At 35.8% G+C, this 17,455-nt stretch overlaps 1 protein-coding gene across 1 annotated transcript in view; it reads left to right on the forward strand.

Annotated features, from left to right (window-relative positions):
• The first annotated feature begins 1,353 nt into the window (after nucleotides 1-1,353).
• Nucleotides 1,354-17,455, forward strand: part of LOC128997657 (general transcription factor 3C polypeptide 1-like) — a 53,821-nt gene continuing 37,719 nt past the window's right edge. The window contains exons 1-6 of the mRNA XM_054423296.1: nucleotides 1,354-1,600; nucleotides 6,220-6,416; nucleotides 7,274-7,416; nucleotides 14,628-14,874; nucleotides 15,959-16,198; nucleotides 16,657-16,828. Of these exons, the coding sequence (XP_054279271.1) occupies nucleotides 1,501-1,600; nucleotides 6,220-6,416; nucleotides 7,274-7,416; nucleotides 14,628-14,874; nucleotides 15,959-16,198; nucleotides 16,657-16,828 (1,099 nt within the window). The 5' untranslated portion in view covers nucleotides 1,354-1,500. The remainder of the gene's footprint in view (nucleotides 1,601-6,219; nucleotides 6,417-7,273; nucleotides 7,417-14,627; nucleotides 14,875-15,958; nucleotides 16,199-16,656; nucleotides 16,829-17,455) is intronic.

Below are 17,455 nucleotides of genomic sequence, written 5' to 3' on the forward strand. Positions count from 1 at the left end.
GATCATTTATTTAAAGCCCAATGATCAGGAACAGCTGGGTCCAGTTTCGAACCATCAAAAAGCTACTGACTTTTCTCAGGAACGAACCGGCGACCTTTTGATTAGTAGGCACTATAACCACTCAGCTACCCAGCCAGTTGTACGGTAATACTCTTTCATACTAACTTGAAATATAAACACGGTTCATTTCACCTACATTTAAATTTATGTTTAGGTTTGAACGCCTCAATTAATCCTAAACTTTGTTTCTTCACTAAAAACAGTGACATTGAGTCTCTTTGTTTCCGACAATTATAAAGTTTTACACCAATTTAACTCTGATTAAGTTAAATAGGTTAAATCCAGAGACAAGACATAAGGCCCATTTAGCCCTGGTTAATTTGATAAAAACGTGCCCTAGAAATACCACCGGACATATGGAACATACTTTTAACATGCAGTATGTCAGAGCCTTACAAATGGAGGACAAGGCAAATTATACTTGATCTAAATGCATTATGCAATAGCAAAGAATAACTGAAACCTGAAACTGAACTTTGGACTTCCGCTATACCGTAGATGCACTCTGTGCTCTGTGTGTAGATGCAAGCCTACATCACAGAGAACATTACTTCTCTGTGCCTACATTAAAAAATATTCATACCGGTTGTTGGTGAGAAGAATAAAAAAAAATCAATGCCTCTTTTCAAAGTTTAATATTTATTAGAGACGTAAAATTGAAATTAATTCAGAGCGTGATAAGATAATGATTATTTAGTTCCTACGATAACTTAAACTTAATGTTAATTAATTAATATTTTAAAGTAAGTACTTACCATTCCTTCCTGAGGTAGACTCCAAGTTCACAGCACAAACACAAACAAACTGAAAAGAAAGAGGCTGTGGAGCCGCAATATATAGCCTCAATTCCGCGCATGCGCAGTAACAACTTTCAGCTTCAGTCGCTCTTCAGCCTTCGTCCTAGTCTGAGCTGAGCTGGAACAATGGGAACAGAACAAGAACTGGCTAGCAGCTAATCACCAACAAGTTGAGTAAAGTGAAAAGTGATCATAAGATCAGTCTAGGTTGACTCCGATCCGCGAGTGGAGTGAACTCAACACTGTAATAGCAAATGGGGCGGGGCGGGGAAACTGGGAAAGAGACCAGGAGCAGGCTGTCTGTCATTCTCTTCTACGATTTTTTATTTTTATTTTATAAACAAACAGACTGTCGTTTGCGTTTCATACATTTAGGTTATGTCATGTAATTCACTTATTATTTTGAAGCCACTAATGTCAGTGTCATATCTCTGTTTAAACACTTTCAAGTAATGGCAAAGTTATTTTCAAGAATCTTTTAAGTTAAACCTTAAAAATGGTTGTTGAAAAATATAAATTTCTTGAAAAATCATCACAAACCTTTTCTTGAAGTGCTAAACTTATAAGTTATAGGCCTACCATTGAGTATACACAATCCTCCTTCTTAGCTTAAGCTTAATTCTTCAAAATAATTCTTTTAAAAATGTTTGCGTTCAAAGAAACTCCAGGTTACATCCCTAATTTTGTCAAGGGAATTTTGGATGAAATCGCTTTAGAAGGTCTTGACGGTATAACTCCTAATGGTAAGTTAAGCCTACAGTAGTTGAAACAAAAGATAACATGGTGAAAGCCTAGGCTTAGGCCTACCTAGAAAGCTTGATTGTGCCCATAGGGGTATTTTATAAATGTGAATATAGGCCTTAGGCCTAATTATTGTGTATAATTCTTACAAAAGTGTAAGTTAACAGGTGCAATTGTCTCTAGCCTGGGGTAGCGGATTTCTACCCCCGGATATTTACCCCCATGAAAAAACGCCTACGTCATTTTGACGTCACGAGGGGCGGGGCCTATACACGATCAAGAAACAGCCCGCGACTGGACATCTACCCCCGGAAATCTACTCCCGTGGTTAGCTACGCTACATATCGGCCAAGATGCATTGTTGTAATTTATTTTATTAATTGCTTTATGTAAATAAACGGCTCTTTGTTTATTCTTTAGCTTCTAATACCCAGTATAAAGCTTGCGATATGTCGTTGTCATGTTTAAGATTATCTATCTTCCTAATTCAATAAGCTGTAACAGTCCATTTTCACCCGACCTACTTCGTCGTTTTCTAAGAGGCCGAACTATAGTCATCGATCTCTATTACTACAGAGATCGATGTCACTAGTTAACATTTAAGTTTCAATCTGGAAACGATCACTGATCGAATAAGTTAGGTACAGTTTTTTACATATTTAATTTACGTTGCTAAATAAGGTTATAACAATTAACATTTATCTTATGTTATTGGGATTAAAACAACTACAAGATCCTGCAGTTTTAAAAAACTAAGTTAGGTATTCTGAAATCAATATTTTTTTCCTAAATAGCCTATGCTATTATGTATAGGCTATGGTTTCTTATTACCACTTGATGATATCATCGTTTTGGTGACACACCTGTTGTGTTGGCAACGACTTGGGGTATATTATTGCCCAAGAAGAATAAAGTAACTAGGCCTATTTTCGTTTTACAAAAAAATTTAATTCGCATAATAGGGGTAAGCTAATGAATAACCGAAGAGCCGTTGATTTACATAAACAAATTAATGATATCAATTACAACAATGCATCTTGGCCGATGCGTAGCGTAGCTGACCACGGGGGTAGATTTCCGGGGGTAGATGTCTGGGGGTAGATGTCCGGGGGTAGATTTCCAGTCGTGGGCTGTTTCTTGACCGTGTATGGTACAAAAATATTAAAACATTTTTTTCTTCAATATTAGTTGACTTAAAAGAACAATCTTTACACAAAAATAAAGCACTTTTAAAACACTTTTAATGATATTTTTTTCAAAATTATTAACTTATATTTAAAAGGCCAAAAACCGTTTGTCCCGCTTTATACCACTTGTCCCAACATGTATGCCGACCCTGGTACAAGGTGGGACAGCAATATGGTACAAAGTGGGACAGCATATGGTGCAAAGTGGGACAATAAATTGTACAATGTGGGACATCCTGTTATGCATAGGAGGTATACATAAATAAGACAGTTTCAGACTTAAATTAAAAAAATTATTGATATGTGACTTTTAAAAACTTATAGTAGGCCTACATAGTTAGTAATTAAACTAGGCTATATGGCTCGTAATTGCTCCATCTTCTGCATGCTCCAAAAACTTCTTGCGGCAAATCTTCGGCATTATGGACCTGAAAAAATAATTTTTTTTTGTAAAATTCCACTATAATGTTCTTTAATGAATAACTATGATATGAATGAATACTTAAGTCTGTATTTTAAGAGTTAAATGTGGGTCTACTTTGGCATAAAACCGACCCCGCTAAAACTGTATTTATGTTATAAGTAGGTAAAAAAGTAGGAAGAAATTGTTTAATTGAAAATATAACTATTAAACAGTTTAAAAATACCTAGGCCTAACACAAAATTATGACAATAGTGATGTTTCTGGGTAAACCGCGTTAGGGTTTACCGTGAAAAGTAAGTTAAGGGTTTATTTTTTTATTTAACAAACCTAGGTCCTATTCTAGGTAACCTACCAAGCAGATGAGGCATGTCATATATTTATATGGGCATGCTTATATTTATAGCCTATTATGAATTGCTATAATAGTATAATAAATCAATTATCATTGCTTGTCCCACTATGTACCGATTTCCCACGTTGTACCACCTTATTTAACGTTGTCCCACTATATACCACAAATAACTGTCCCAACTTGTACCACATGTAGGGTTATATTGTTTTTAAGTTTTACTCCAAACAGTGCAGCTCAGACATCCCTGACCTCCTTCTATTGAACAAAGAAGGTTTTTTAATGTTAGGCACATCATATTTAACCTGTTTATCGATCTAATTTCATAAGAAAATGATGATTGCTTACCTCAAAAATGTAACTTTTGAGACTATAGTTGTAGCAGGCTGTCATTCAGTACTTTCCAACATGACTGAAACTTCATAACTTAAAACACACTGTTGGCCTTGACACAACACTTTTGGAGGGAAACTGGCCACATGGCTTTGAAGAAAAAAAAGTTATATGGAATGTCCCACTATATACCGTGTCCCACCTTGTACCACTCTCCCCTACCCTAGGCGTTTTTTCATGGGGGTAAATATCCGGGGGTAGAATTCCGGTGACCCTCTAGCCTAAATATAATATTCCTATCAAACAATTTAACTTACTGGAAGTTACAAGTAAGCCTAAGTAAGTACAGTAACTTAGCGTAGGTCTAGCTTAGGCTACCATTTATTAACAGCAAAGTAAGTTAGGCCTAGGGCTTAGTGTCCATGAACAAAAATAATTGAAAAAACTTTGATAAGCCTAACTTTGATTCCGTTATTGAACCACTCTTCCCATACTGATCAATAAGTATTCAAACTAGCCCTAAAAAATCTAAACCGCCATGCCACAAAGTTTCTAGGTACTTCTAGGTATTAGGCCACCCTTATACTGTACAGCGTGCTGTGGCGGTTATGTTTGGTTGGGTTATCATAAATGGAAAGAGCATGAGAACCTGTGTGAAAACATGTTAGGGGCAAGTGTACGCCCCCCTCAATAACTGATAAATTATCTAAGAATAAAGACTAAGAAAACAGACAAAAAAAAGATAAAAAACACAGAGAGAGAAAAAGCAAAACAAAGCTGGGCAAAACCCATGCAGAAACTAACAATTAGTGACAAACTCAAACAAGAAAGCTTCTGCTTCCATTTAAAATCGATAACGCTTAAAATTCTGGTATAACAATCAATTCTTCTGGGGGAGAGTCGTATATATCAAAATTCTGCCCAATGTTTCTTCAACTTCAACCCAAACCTGCCAAAACCGAGGCATCATCAGGCAGGAATTTTGTCTGTAAGAGTGTAGCGTTCTGTGCAAGCTTTTTTTTCTGAGTCATTTTGCAATGTCGATGATATACTGCAGACTTGTATGTTTGGACTCAGTGTAAGGGATTTAACTAAAACTGGTTTATTTATTTATTTATTTATTTATTTATTTCCCAACGGATTGCACCTTTTTACAAAATATGTGTAACAATTTAGATGGCATTTGCAATATTACTAACTAGAAAAGTAATAACAATGGTAATAACAAAGTGATAATAAATAGTAATAGCAAGTAATAACAAATAGTGATAACAATAGTAATAACAAATAGTGATAACAATAGTAATAACAAAGTAATAACAAATATTAATAACAGAAGAATAAACTAAAAAGAGTATCAACAAAGAACATGAACAGCAAGTTTCAGCGATGAGAGGACAAATATGCAGATGTGCTGGAGTGTGGTAGCTCAAGTGATCAGGGAGACCTTCTTTTTGAACCGGAGGGGCTTCTCACCGAAGAAATCCAGTTGAGCAGCCGCCGTGCTACCAGCCTTGAGTAGACGGCTAATTCCGCTGTTGTAAGAGTAGTAGGCTGGGAGAAAGCGTCTGCTGAATATAGTCCTGGAGCGGGTGCCTCTGGGCGTGGTAATGTCGATACCACTCAGGATGTTGGGGCAATCGACAAACCCGTTAACCAGCTTGTAGAGCATGAATATGTCGGCATGATGACGTCGGAGTGACAAAGGCAGAAGATCGAAGGACTTCTCCACATCGTCAACCGGGGTAGTGCGGTAGGTAAAACCAAGTCTCGGTCCAAGCATCCGTATGAAGCGGGTTTGTATGCTCTCCAGTTGGCTGACGTGGTTCTTCTGGAAGGGAGACCAGATGATTGACCCATACTCCAGCAGCGGGCGTACCAGGGACTTGTAGAGCGTGATCAAGGTGAAGGGCGAGTTGAAATTCCTTGTTGATCTGAATATGAAACCAAGCAGGGAGCTAGCTTTGGTTGTAATGTGGGCAATGTGCTCGTGAGGGTTGAGCGAAGGGGTCATTGTCACTCCGAGATCTCGTACCCTTTCCACTCTCTTCAGTGTAGAACCATTGAGGACGTAGTCATGCATTTGTTTAAACTTATCTAGACCTACTTATTGTTATATATTTCTTTGATGGCCCTGTACAAATTTTTATTTCAAATAGGCCTAGCTAACGTTATTAGAAACATATACAGTATCATCATTGTTAGCCTATAAGTTAAGTTAGTTATTTTTTTTTTACAAAATAAATACATTTCCAGAATGTAGCCTAGTTTTTATATATGGTTTAATCCATTTGCATCATGATTAAAGTGCACATTGTGACATTACAGATCTGTGGTTGAGACTGAATAACCGACCATTTTTTACGATAAAACCGAATGATGAGTCTGCCAGATCATTCTTGTGGGATGCTGTCAAACAACTCAAACCGGTTTGTTTCTACGAACTACCCGAGCCAAGACCACCACTGGTTATTTTTGATCGGTTCCAACACATAGACCCTGAACTTGGAATGATAATAGAACCCGTAAGTAATTAAACCATCTTTTTGTTATAATACCCCTGTAGCAGCAAACCTGCATAGTATGGATTTGAACAAAAAATACAAAATAAATACAGTATACAATAAAGAACTACTGTACTACCGTATGTATAGAGTACAGCAATGAGGTGTTTGGATTAGTGGACGTTCGGATAACAGGGGTTCGGATTAAAGAGGATCTACTGTATTTTAAACCCAAAAAACCCCCCACTAAATCCTGTTCTCATAGTCCGGTTATGTTGATTCGCTAACTCGTTCAAATACAAGTAGGATTACACGTTTTTACCAAATGTAATCAAAATCATATAGGCCTAGGCCTAATTTTTACTCAAGTTGTTAACGGGCACATACATAAATGAATGTGAATGGATGGAGTTTTTTGCCTCTGGAGATTTTAAACATAAAAAGTATTTTGGATTATATTTAGAAATTATGCACTGAGTAGGCCTAGTGTAAATTCATATTTACCTATTTAGTTTTAGTCTTGGTGCCATTAATTTACAAAACAATATGCATATTGAATATAAAGTGAATTCGATAAATCTAAGTTTAGGCCTATAGCTTTTGATTAATTTACTATGCATTTTTTTGTCAAACTATCAAAATATGCAATATTGTAATAAAACACATCCATTTTTTTTAAATGCTTTAAAAAGACAGTAAGTTAATCACCAGATTAAGAATTTTGTGTTGTAGTTGGTAAAGAATAAATTAAGATTTGACCGAATGAATGAACTAAGCACTTATCAGCCTGTTGACTACTTTTATCCTAATTAGTAGGCTAAGTAGGTAAACAAATTTACTATTTTGTTACTACTAAAAAACTTGTCACAATGTTTAAGGAAAACATGCCCAAGAACATCTATCCTCATTGTAAAGTTGAAGATCCAGCTAATGGTATAATAGGATCATGTTCCACATACTTCACAAGAAAAGACATAACTGATGAAGTACGGAGCTTATCATATGAAGAAGTTGACAAGAGGTGAGCTTATAACCAAAAACTGTCCAAGTTAGTTACAGGCTATTGAATGGAAATAACATTTCTGTGTTAAAACACCCTGATTCAAAGATCCACTTGTCCGTCGCCTTCAGGATTGGGACCATGGCCCCACCCTGCAAAGATCGGATTATCAGAGGAGTTCAGGATTTTCCCTTGATCGGGGAAGACTATAATCATGTTTCCTTTACGACAGATGATACTCAGATTTTGTCGCGATCGCAAATAACAACAATAAGGTTTCCTTGATTGGAGTCTATGATGCCCCCCCCCCCTCACGATGCAACCTGATTTGTCAAGGATTTTCCTTGACCGCGGTAGACGATGGTAATGTTTCCGTTACTGCAGGAGATGTCCTAGATTCAATTGCAACCAGGGGTGATGACAATGTCATTTCCACGATCGTGGAAGACAACGATGATGTCCACATGACCATTGGAAATAGTCACGATTTTACCGTGATAAAATTGTAACTAAACGGCAATGGCACGGAACTTCAACAGTTCCTCTATCTACCATCTATCTACATTTCTCCATATCCCCGTCATCTTTTACCCACCCTCTACTGTCGAGGAAAAAATATGTACATTCAGGTTTGAACTTAAACATCTTCACTATCTATGTTTGTGAAAAATTCTCTCTCCATGCATTCTTTTTAATAGTTACATGTTTGATCCCAAGTCAGGTTGTTTTCAGACCATGATGCCATTTGTCGCTGTACCTCCAAGTAATGCTGTCTTAACAGAAGATCCTTATCAACAATTTTACAAATACAATTGGTGTTAAAACAAAAAAAAAAAATAAATAAAAAAAATAATTAAATAATAAAATTTTAAACCAGGGCATTTTAGTAGGTAGGCCTATTTTTTTTCTAATTTCCCATTTGAAGTTATAGCCTACATAGTACTCTATTGGAAAATTTAACCATTACATCTGTATCTGTTTGATTTATGTTGTAACGTCATCTGTTTGGTGTCAAATGGTTGAGTTATTCATCTTGCTGTACATGTTTCAAATTGATTATGTATCATCATCAGCACGAGGTTAAATAGTTTGCTATTGGCTGCCGGCTCATTGTCCAATGTTTGCCAAGATTACATAGACATTCAAAATACACAGATAACACAAAATTGTTTATACATTTTGTTTTAACCCACATGTCTATTATCAAACTACATTAACGTTTTAAATTATATATGAAATTGGATTTACAACATTTGTCAAACATTTTAATCAGTTGTTTTATAATTAAGGATGTAGCATAGAGCACTTGTTGTTGTTCTAAGAGTCTTGTTTTTTTTTGTGAGGATATCAGGCTTACCTGTGACACATCTAAGTGACTTAAATTTAAGATCAAGTATAGCGTGCTGTGAAAGGAGGCAAGAAGGGCATGCTGAAATAAGAAGTCGTATTATTCCAGTAAAAATCCAATATAATGAAATAAACTCTTAAAACTAACAATTGTTCAGTATGATAAAACACCTCAGAAAATTGACAAAAACTATTTCTCCACTTAACCAAAATAAAATTTACAACCATTACTAACCCCCCCCCCCCCCTCCTTTTTATTTTGCCCTCCCAGTGGCGTAACAAATTTGTACGGGCCCCTCTGCAAACTTATTTTTTGGGCCCCCCCTCTCATGAGTTATTTTTAGACCACCGATACAACATACCGTAATCAAACGCCCTCCCCCTTCCCCCTCCCTCCAGAGTTATTTTTGGACCACCGATACAATGAGCAAACAGATTAATCATAAAAAGAGTGGTAAATAAATAATAAAAAAAATATTAAATTAAAAATTTTAATATTAAATTATGGGCTATGTTCCATAAAAGGATGTATAAAGTATTTCAGTCGTGGTTTGATGAAAGTGTTACATCACTTCATCATTATATCAATATAGTGAATAGTGATTGTAAATAGTTTTGAAATCAAATTTAAAAAACCCTTTTTCCATCGTCTATCAGAATGTTTATACTGTATCAAGGAGGTTAAAAATTTTACATTTAATTTATCACACATGTTATCAATTTGTTAATTACAAGGCAAAAATGTGGTTCGAATTCCCCTATTAACCCCCTTAGGCCCCTTAGATGCCTTTAGATGTATTGGCTATTAATTAACATCTGTGTCTAAGGAATATGTCGGCCTTAGTCCCTTTCAAAACTAAAAGGTTGGGCCACTCATCCTACACTCATCTCCATTAATTCTTGGCTTAAAAATACCTACATTGGTATGGTCACCATTTCAAAGTAAAGTATTAAAGGCAATCAATCAATTATTTAAGATGGGGACGCCACTATGTGCATATTTTAACCCAAATATGAATGAAGGATGAGAAAGTGTTAATTTATTAGGTTAGTTTAATCTTTGGTTATAATTATCTCATACACTAAAAGCTGGGTAATTTAATAGATTAACGTACTTTTATCACAGGCTAAAATAGCCTATTGCATTTTTTATTTTATCTTTGTATGGATTTCAAGCGTCTTATTATGTTGTAAGTGTTTATCTTACAACAAATGTCTTTAGTATTGGTTAATTGTGAGGTAAAATAAGATATGGGCTAACAAACACAGTCAGCAGAGTACCAGTATATTGTATTTAACAAAATACAATCAATATTAGGACAAAACTAAAATGTAAAATAATACAATATTAAAAGCCCCATCCAACGTTCATAACTACAGGCTCCAAAGTAACAAAATGTTTGCAGACGACTTAAGCAGTGTACAAAATCACCGAGAAGTAAAATATTTCTCGGTGACGAAAGTAAGATTGCATAATAATCAAAAACCCATAAGCACTTTAAATTTGTTACCCTAGTTCGTTATCACTGAAGAGGCCTAACGAAATTAAACGATACGGTAACTGATAACAACAAATTATTAATAACATCAATGTTATTACTTGTTCAATACAATTATTGAATGATTTATAATACATTTAAATAAGAATGAACTCCAATTTTTCGGCCCCCACTCGTCTCACGGGCCTCTCTGCTCGCCGTTTCCCGCTCACCGGTTCGCGGGCCCCCTCAGCTCCCGGGCCCCCCCGCATCGCGGGCCTTGCGGGCCCTTCTGTTACGCCACTGTGCCCTCCCCTTTCTTTGATCGATCAAACCTTATATAAAAATCCCCTAACACTTCTTGTCCTCTCCAAAGTCCATACTTCCTACTTTTCAACTCAAATATAGGCCTAATCATAAATTTTGAAAATATTGATGTGTAACATGGTGAAGGGTACTCATCACTTCACGAACGCTGTCTTCAATCCTTGGTCATTCACCTCCTTCAGTGAGATGATCTGTACCGGAGACAGTCTACTGGTGAGAAGACGTCCATGGTTTGCAAACAGATTGTCCCAGACGGTTGTTAGGCCTCCAAGAAGGTGATACTGGTCCAGACACCTCCAGACAACAGATAGGCGATGGTGTACTCTCCGACGATGTTTAACTCTGAGACTTGAACCCTAGGACATGTTCCAAATTCGTACTATGGATCCCTTCTTTATTATCTTTATTTTAGTCTAGTTACACATACTTTCACACATCTATCCAGCAAAGTTAATTTCCCACAAATTGTTTCTGAAATCTAGTTTCTTCACAATAAATTTAAACATAGAATACTAATAAATCTCATTCTGTTCTCATTGATAAACATTTGAAATAACCCCCTAAATAAAATCATTTGTAAGTACAAAATATAAAATATTTTAACATATTACCCTTTAACACAAATCTTACTGAATTTACATAATAATAAAATTGACCACAAAGTAATTTTAAATTAGCTGTCTCAAACATGTGTCTAATACATCTTTATTCTTTAACGAATTACTAAATAAGTTTACTGTGACATTTTAATAAAACACAAATAACCTCTATTAAACATATCCTTCTTCCATGTCAAAATAAATAACTGTTTAGACAAATCCTTAATAACTACCCCAAATTAAAACAATATTAAAATCCTGTCGGTTCAACTAGAACATGACTCTGAAACCAACCTAATTTTACCTTAAAAAAAAACAAATTTAATCAAAATATTCTCTCTGAACAGTTATTGATAGTTAAAAAACTCATTTAGATTGACACAATGCTATTTAAATTTAATCCCTTTTAAGATACAAAGCTAAAACAATTTTTTAACACTCGTTGAAACCTGAGGCAAAAACACGTGGTGTTCAATCTTCATGTCTATCAAAATTTAAGTAAAAATTATTAATTGGTTTACCAAAAAAATGCTTAGCTATATATTTACAAATTGAAGTTGTACTGATTTTTCCTGGAATAACCATAAAACATAAATTGGTTAATTATTTGCATTACATACCTCCAAATCGAGGGACCAAGTTGACTGTCGGCCACGACTACTCAAAATGAGATTGAAACAACGTGGTTCTCTTCCAAACTATGAATCATTGCTACCCTCAGCCTAGTCTCGAAAACTTGCCGCCAGACTGCGCGTTTGCAGTTATCAATGCTGGCATCGACTTGAACTAAGTAAACCGGTTTCTTCTAGTTTTCCAGGATTTGTATTAACATTCAATTCTATTTCCTTATTACCTATGAAAATAAAATATAATTTCTGTCACAATCGTGACACCTGAATGGGAAAGAGTCCAAACTGGCACAAGAGATATAAAACTTGACACTGCAAACAAAACATTACAATATTTCACTGTCACTGACAGAATTTTTAACTAAGGAAGAAAGGGACCTGAAGAAAATATGGCGCTTTGGTATTATACGGATGCAGCTTATTTTACAGCCTGGTGCGGCGGTTATGTTAGGCTGGGTTATCACAAATATGTTTGTAGGACTTCCTCGTTTTGTTATGAATTGAAAGATCCCAGATGAGTCATACTTACTTATACAGCACGCTGAATAAGGGTGGCCTCTGTATAATACCAAGTACTGTAAACTCTCTCTTTCTTGATTGAAAATGCTGTTAGTGACAGTGAACATATTCTAATGTTTTGTGTAAATAGTGTAAGGTTTTGTGTCTCTCGTACCAGTTTTGATTTTAAAGTCAACATGAATTATTTAATTACTAGCTGTGTGCCCGTTCTACGCACGGGGATCTTATAGTAGTCAGTTGAAACCTATTAAGATTAAGAACAGCAATTAGTTTGCATATTTGCAGATATGCTGGCAAAACTATTATATATAAACCTTCGCAAATACAGTATCTGACAGTTCAAGCCAAAATAAATGCTTCGCAATTAAATGTCACCCGGATCGTGTTGGTCCATATGTCCAATGATTAAACTTAAAAATGTTTTATAGATCCATGAAGCGTAGCCCTAAAGTAGGCCTATAATTGAAAGTTACTTTCCACATCGGTTAACTTAAACGTATTTAAAGTACTACCTCAACCTCACCATTTAACACTTTATTCCGGTTGACATTTTCAGTATCAAAGGTGCTCTTGTCCATTCCGTGAAACACTGAGAAATAAGGACATTAATGCGTTACCAACATACAACAAAACAACACAATACAACAATCCAACAAAGGCCACGAACTATTGATACATAAACAATATAAAGGCGTAAACAATTCATGATGGTTTGCCCAACAAATGTTTTACTCAAATAGGTTATCATTTTCTTAGCATACCGGGTAAGCTAAGATTTGGAATCCAGGCAGAAAAAGCAAAACTTATACAGAGTTAAGACATCACTTAAATTGAATACGGACGGCTCTAATAAATAAGGTGCAACACCAACGATATCTAATTTGTAAACTACCGGTTCTAAGGAAAAGAACCAGTACCTACGTAAGAACCTACCTAAGAATTACAGTAAATCGGACCAATTAAATACATTAATATCTAGTCCCGAGGTTATTGATCTCTTGCTTTTGGATTTTCTCGTAAAAAGTTATAGCGTAAACTTATCGGTGTCAGTTTGAAAAAGAAGCAACCTTACCCAAACAACTTTTTGTTATTTAATAGATTACGCATTCTCTAAACAATGATTAGTATATCTATCAACATTAGAAGGAAATGTGACGAAAATCACACAATGTTGGGGGTTTGGTCATTTGTAATTTTATTTTTTAAGTAGGTAGTCCATGTATTCTATGGAAAAGTACCGGTATCAAGGATCGTCGTCAAAAAGGTTGTTATGAATAAATATGTAGGCTTACGTACCCAAGATATGAGCTATGGGCCTATTGGCTGTATGGTCCAGCGATTGCATCACACGGTGAGTAGAAACAGAAAGTGACACATTGGAAAAGCGAGTTTAGCACTTCCTCTGTTAAACCTCTGTTACAATCACCCACTGCAGTTGTGATTTTTTACTTTACACTTTACACAATCGCCATTGAAGCGCCGTCAATGAGTGGAAACCTTTTTTGTAAGCTATTGGCGACGATCATTTCAGTGTCACAGCCCTATACAACACTGATTCAAGGTCTTCTTCTTTCTGGTTGTCAAAACTCAAGAAACATTTTATACTCAAAGAATTTCTGGTTCCGATTTGGACGATGTCTAGTTATTTAATTTCATTTACGGTTACACTATTAGACTATATTATTGCACTTGCGATTAATTAAATCCGTTCTGTAAGAAAAACGTTTTTAATCTCACTTGGTTGGGATTTGCTTTCAAAACGTGATTCGAAATAGTTGCGGTATTTGTAAACAACATTTGTAAACATGTCATTGACAGCTAGAAAAAATAATCTTGATCCGAACAGCTGTTCGTTATTTCATAGACGATTATGTGATAAAAATTGAACGAAAATTTGACAAAAATCGCACAAAACTGCAATTTTGAACGTCCGTAATTTTATTTACAAAGTAGTGAGGCTATATTTAAATCACTAAAGACACTCTCGCCAATCCAGTGAATACATTAAAATGACTTGGATCTTGATATGTACTCTGGTTTTCACGGAGAAGATTGCGTAAAATGCCATCTTGAGTGTTACAGACAAAGGGACAGACAGACAGACAGAAATTGAGATAAGACTCGTTTCTGCTTCTTTAATGTATAAAACGTAAAAATAACCTAAAAGTATATAATTTTGAGCAATGTACAGACAAAACTCTAATTTTTTTTATATAGATACTTTACTATTCATTTTTTAATTTTTTACTCCTAAAAACAGGGGATGATTAATTGGAAGCCAGTTGTCTCAGAGTGGTTGACGTTCAAGGCTACATCACATTTGTTTTCCACAGATGGGGCCACAGGCTGGTAGCAGTCGCTTCTGCTGCTGCTAGACGCAGGGCTTTACAGAACCCCGACGTGAACCCTAACCTAGAGCTGACTCCTATGCAGTACATCGTCCTGGAGAGGGTGGGCCGCAGTCGCTACCTCGGAGAAATCACTCAGGGTCGAGACAGTCTGCAGATTGTTGGGGAAGATGCAAAAGCAATCTTCTATCTGCGAAAAGTCCTCCACAAGCACCGGCTAATCACCAAACAGGTGCTGTAAACAGGCTTACAAGTTTGGAAAGTTCCCATCTATTCAAAATGAAACTGAAACGTAACTTGAAAAATCAGGTGTTCTATTCGGTTGATGAGTTCACTGTGCATCGTCGGAGTTGGGCACAGAATTATATTCAATCCTTGAACCTCATTGGTCCGCTACTGTTACAAGTGTTGTAAAAAAAAAAAAAAAAAAACAATGTTGGTTAAATAGGCCTAAGTAAACAAATGTGGTATAGCTTAGTGAATCTTTTCAATTCTTAAACTGAATTGAAAAGGCTACTTAACACGTTTGCTGCTGACCGCTAGATGCCGGGACGGCGCCGGGAGCTGAACTAACGCTCGCCGCTGTGTAAACATTGCTGCCGATACACTGAATTACAGTAAAAACAACAGTAGTTGTACTGGATGGCAATGTTCTGCAATAAAACTGGCTTTGGACATAGTACTAAGTGATTCTGATAGATAGCAGCACTACCCAGGTTGCAGTCGGTAAAGTAGTGTCGCTATCTAGCAGGAGAGAGTAAGACAAAGCCCTGTTCTAAACGACCCTGGTGGTGATTTTCGGAAACTACCTATATTTTTTATTGACAGAAAAGTACGTCCCCATGAGCTGCAAAGAAATATAGGACGCTCGTGAAAAGCTGACTGATCCATTTTAACATTAAACGTCAATGAACGGCGACGTTCTGGAACGTTCCTAGCTCCTGGCGCCATGGCCCGTTTGACGTTCCGGAATGTGCGAAGCGGTGAAATTCACAAAATTTATGCAAAGAGGAACAAATCTATCCCCTCCACTTGAATCAACTTTAAAAAATAAAAAGCTCAACAGCTGAGGTTTGCCCAAATATAAATCAGGTGCGCCAAAAAAAAGAAGTAGTAGAGAAACTTCCCCTTAAACCTAAATTTTGTGAACGCAGAACAACATTTTAATAAGTAACAAAGTAATATATGTACATTATATAACGTCTAGGCTTATTATAACTTTATTACAATCTTAATTTTTTTTTGGATTATAATATTTTGACTGGAATACTATTTTCTCACAGTGATACAGTGAATATACAAATTGCTTTTTTTAGATGTTCCATCAAAAGTTGGGCACTCAAAACACCAGTGGGCTACTGCTTCATCTACCCAGGTTTTTTGTGGAGCGACGGCCGAAAACTCTGACTATGACTGAGAAAGTTGTGGCCTATTTGAAGAACAAACCAAACCACATGGAAGAACATAATGTGCTACGTACAAAACTTAATATTGAAGATACTCTGAAAAAACTCAGCAAAACCCCCAACTTTCAAAAGTTCATCAAGTCAGATGTGGTAAGTTTGCTGTTATGTAATTTTAAGTATTTATAAATAACAAACTACAGTAACTATCTCAACTTAGTGAGTCGGTGGATCAGTCTGTAGCGTCACGGACTTCGGGCCCAAGGCAGCGATGTCATGAGTTTGGATCCTGGTCACTGTCGTTAACATTTTATCAGTACAGTTCACCTTCGTACTGTACCGGCTCAGGCTCACCCCTTGCTTTACTGGATACGTTCCACGCACGGACAGTGATGGTCTATGTGGACGGGCAAATGCAAGTTAAAAGAAGTTGCCAACCTCCTTAAAAAAAGTTAACACAGTTCCTTAGAGTGATCATTGATGACATGTTTTGCTAATCGTTTAGCTCATCGGGAAGGTAGTTTACGATTCATTGCAAAATTTATACCAAACAGACAAGAAAGCGAACTAATTAAAGCGTTTTAAAATCATTAATTTTGTGTAAATTTCAGGTACTTCACAGAGTTATGTATCCAGAGGCTTCAGAGTCTGAATGGAAATATAAAGGACTAAATAAGGAGCGATCTGTCAGAGTTTTCTGTCTCATAGACCCTTCCACAGATCCTAAAGACGTTTGGCAGAAGTATGACGACATATATGATGACGAAGATGATGATAAATGTGGTATGTCGGGATTTTATCATGAACAACACTATGGGGATTGTGTTTAGTAAAGTTCAAAAATTGTAGTGTTTCTAGAAAGCGGTTACACTTATTATAGTTGAAATATTTATTTTTATTTTTTCAGAAATATTTTATACAATTTTCTTTGAGCTATTTTGTAGATTTTAATTAACAAATAATTTAATAGTACTATCTTAAAGCGTTGTTGTAGGCTCAATGGTTATGTATTGTTTTGTTATTCTTATGGAGAATAATTAAACTGTTGAAGTTTGCTTGTTTAAGAATACGGTACAGGAAGAAGTATGATATAATTTGATCAAGTTTGGCAAATTTTTTTTTAAGGAAATATTTTAGTAAATATTATCAGGCAGGACCATCTTAATTTCAATGTATTTTCACTTTCTTTGAGTTGTATAATAGTTTGGTTCATAAAAATTAGATAAATTGCCATTATTAAAAAAATTGTCTTAACGTGTGTTCAAGTTTGAATTTCAAGATAAGAAGGAACACCTCTAATATATTTTATATTTCAAAATTTTATTCATGTTATTCTTTAAGCCAGTAACCCATATAAGAACCATATGTACTTACAAAACATAAAGTTTTTTAAAGGTTCTATTAACGGAA

Source organism: Macrosteles quadrilineatus, unplaced genomic scaffold, assembly GCF_028750875.1.
Source record: "Macrosteles quadrilineatus isolate MER2022 unplaced genomic scaffold, UCM_ALF_1.0 Scaffold_6__1_contigs__length_79288215, whole genome shotgun sequence".
NCBI lineage: Eukaryota > Metazoa > Arthropoda > Insecta > Hemiptera > Cicadellidae > Macrosteles > Macrosteles quadrilineatus.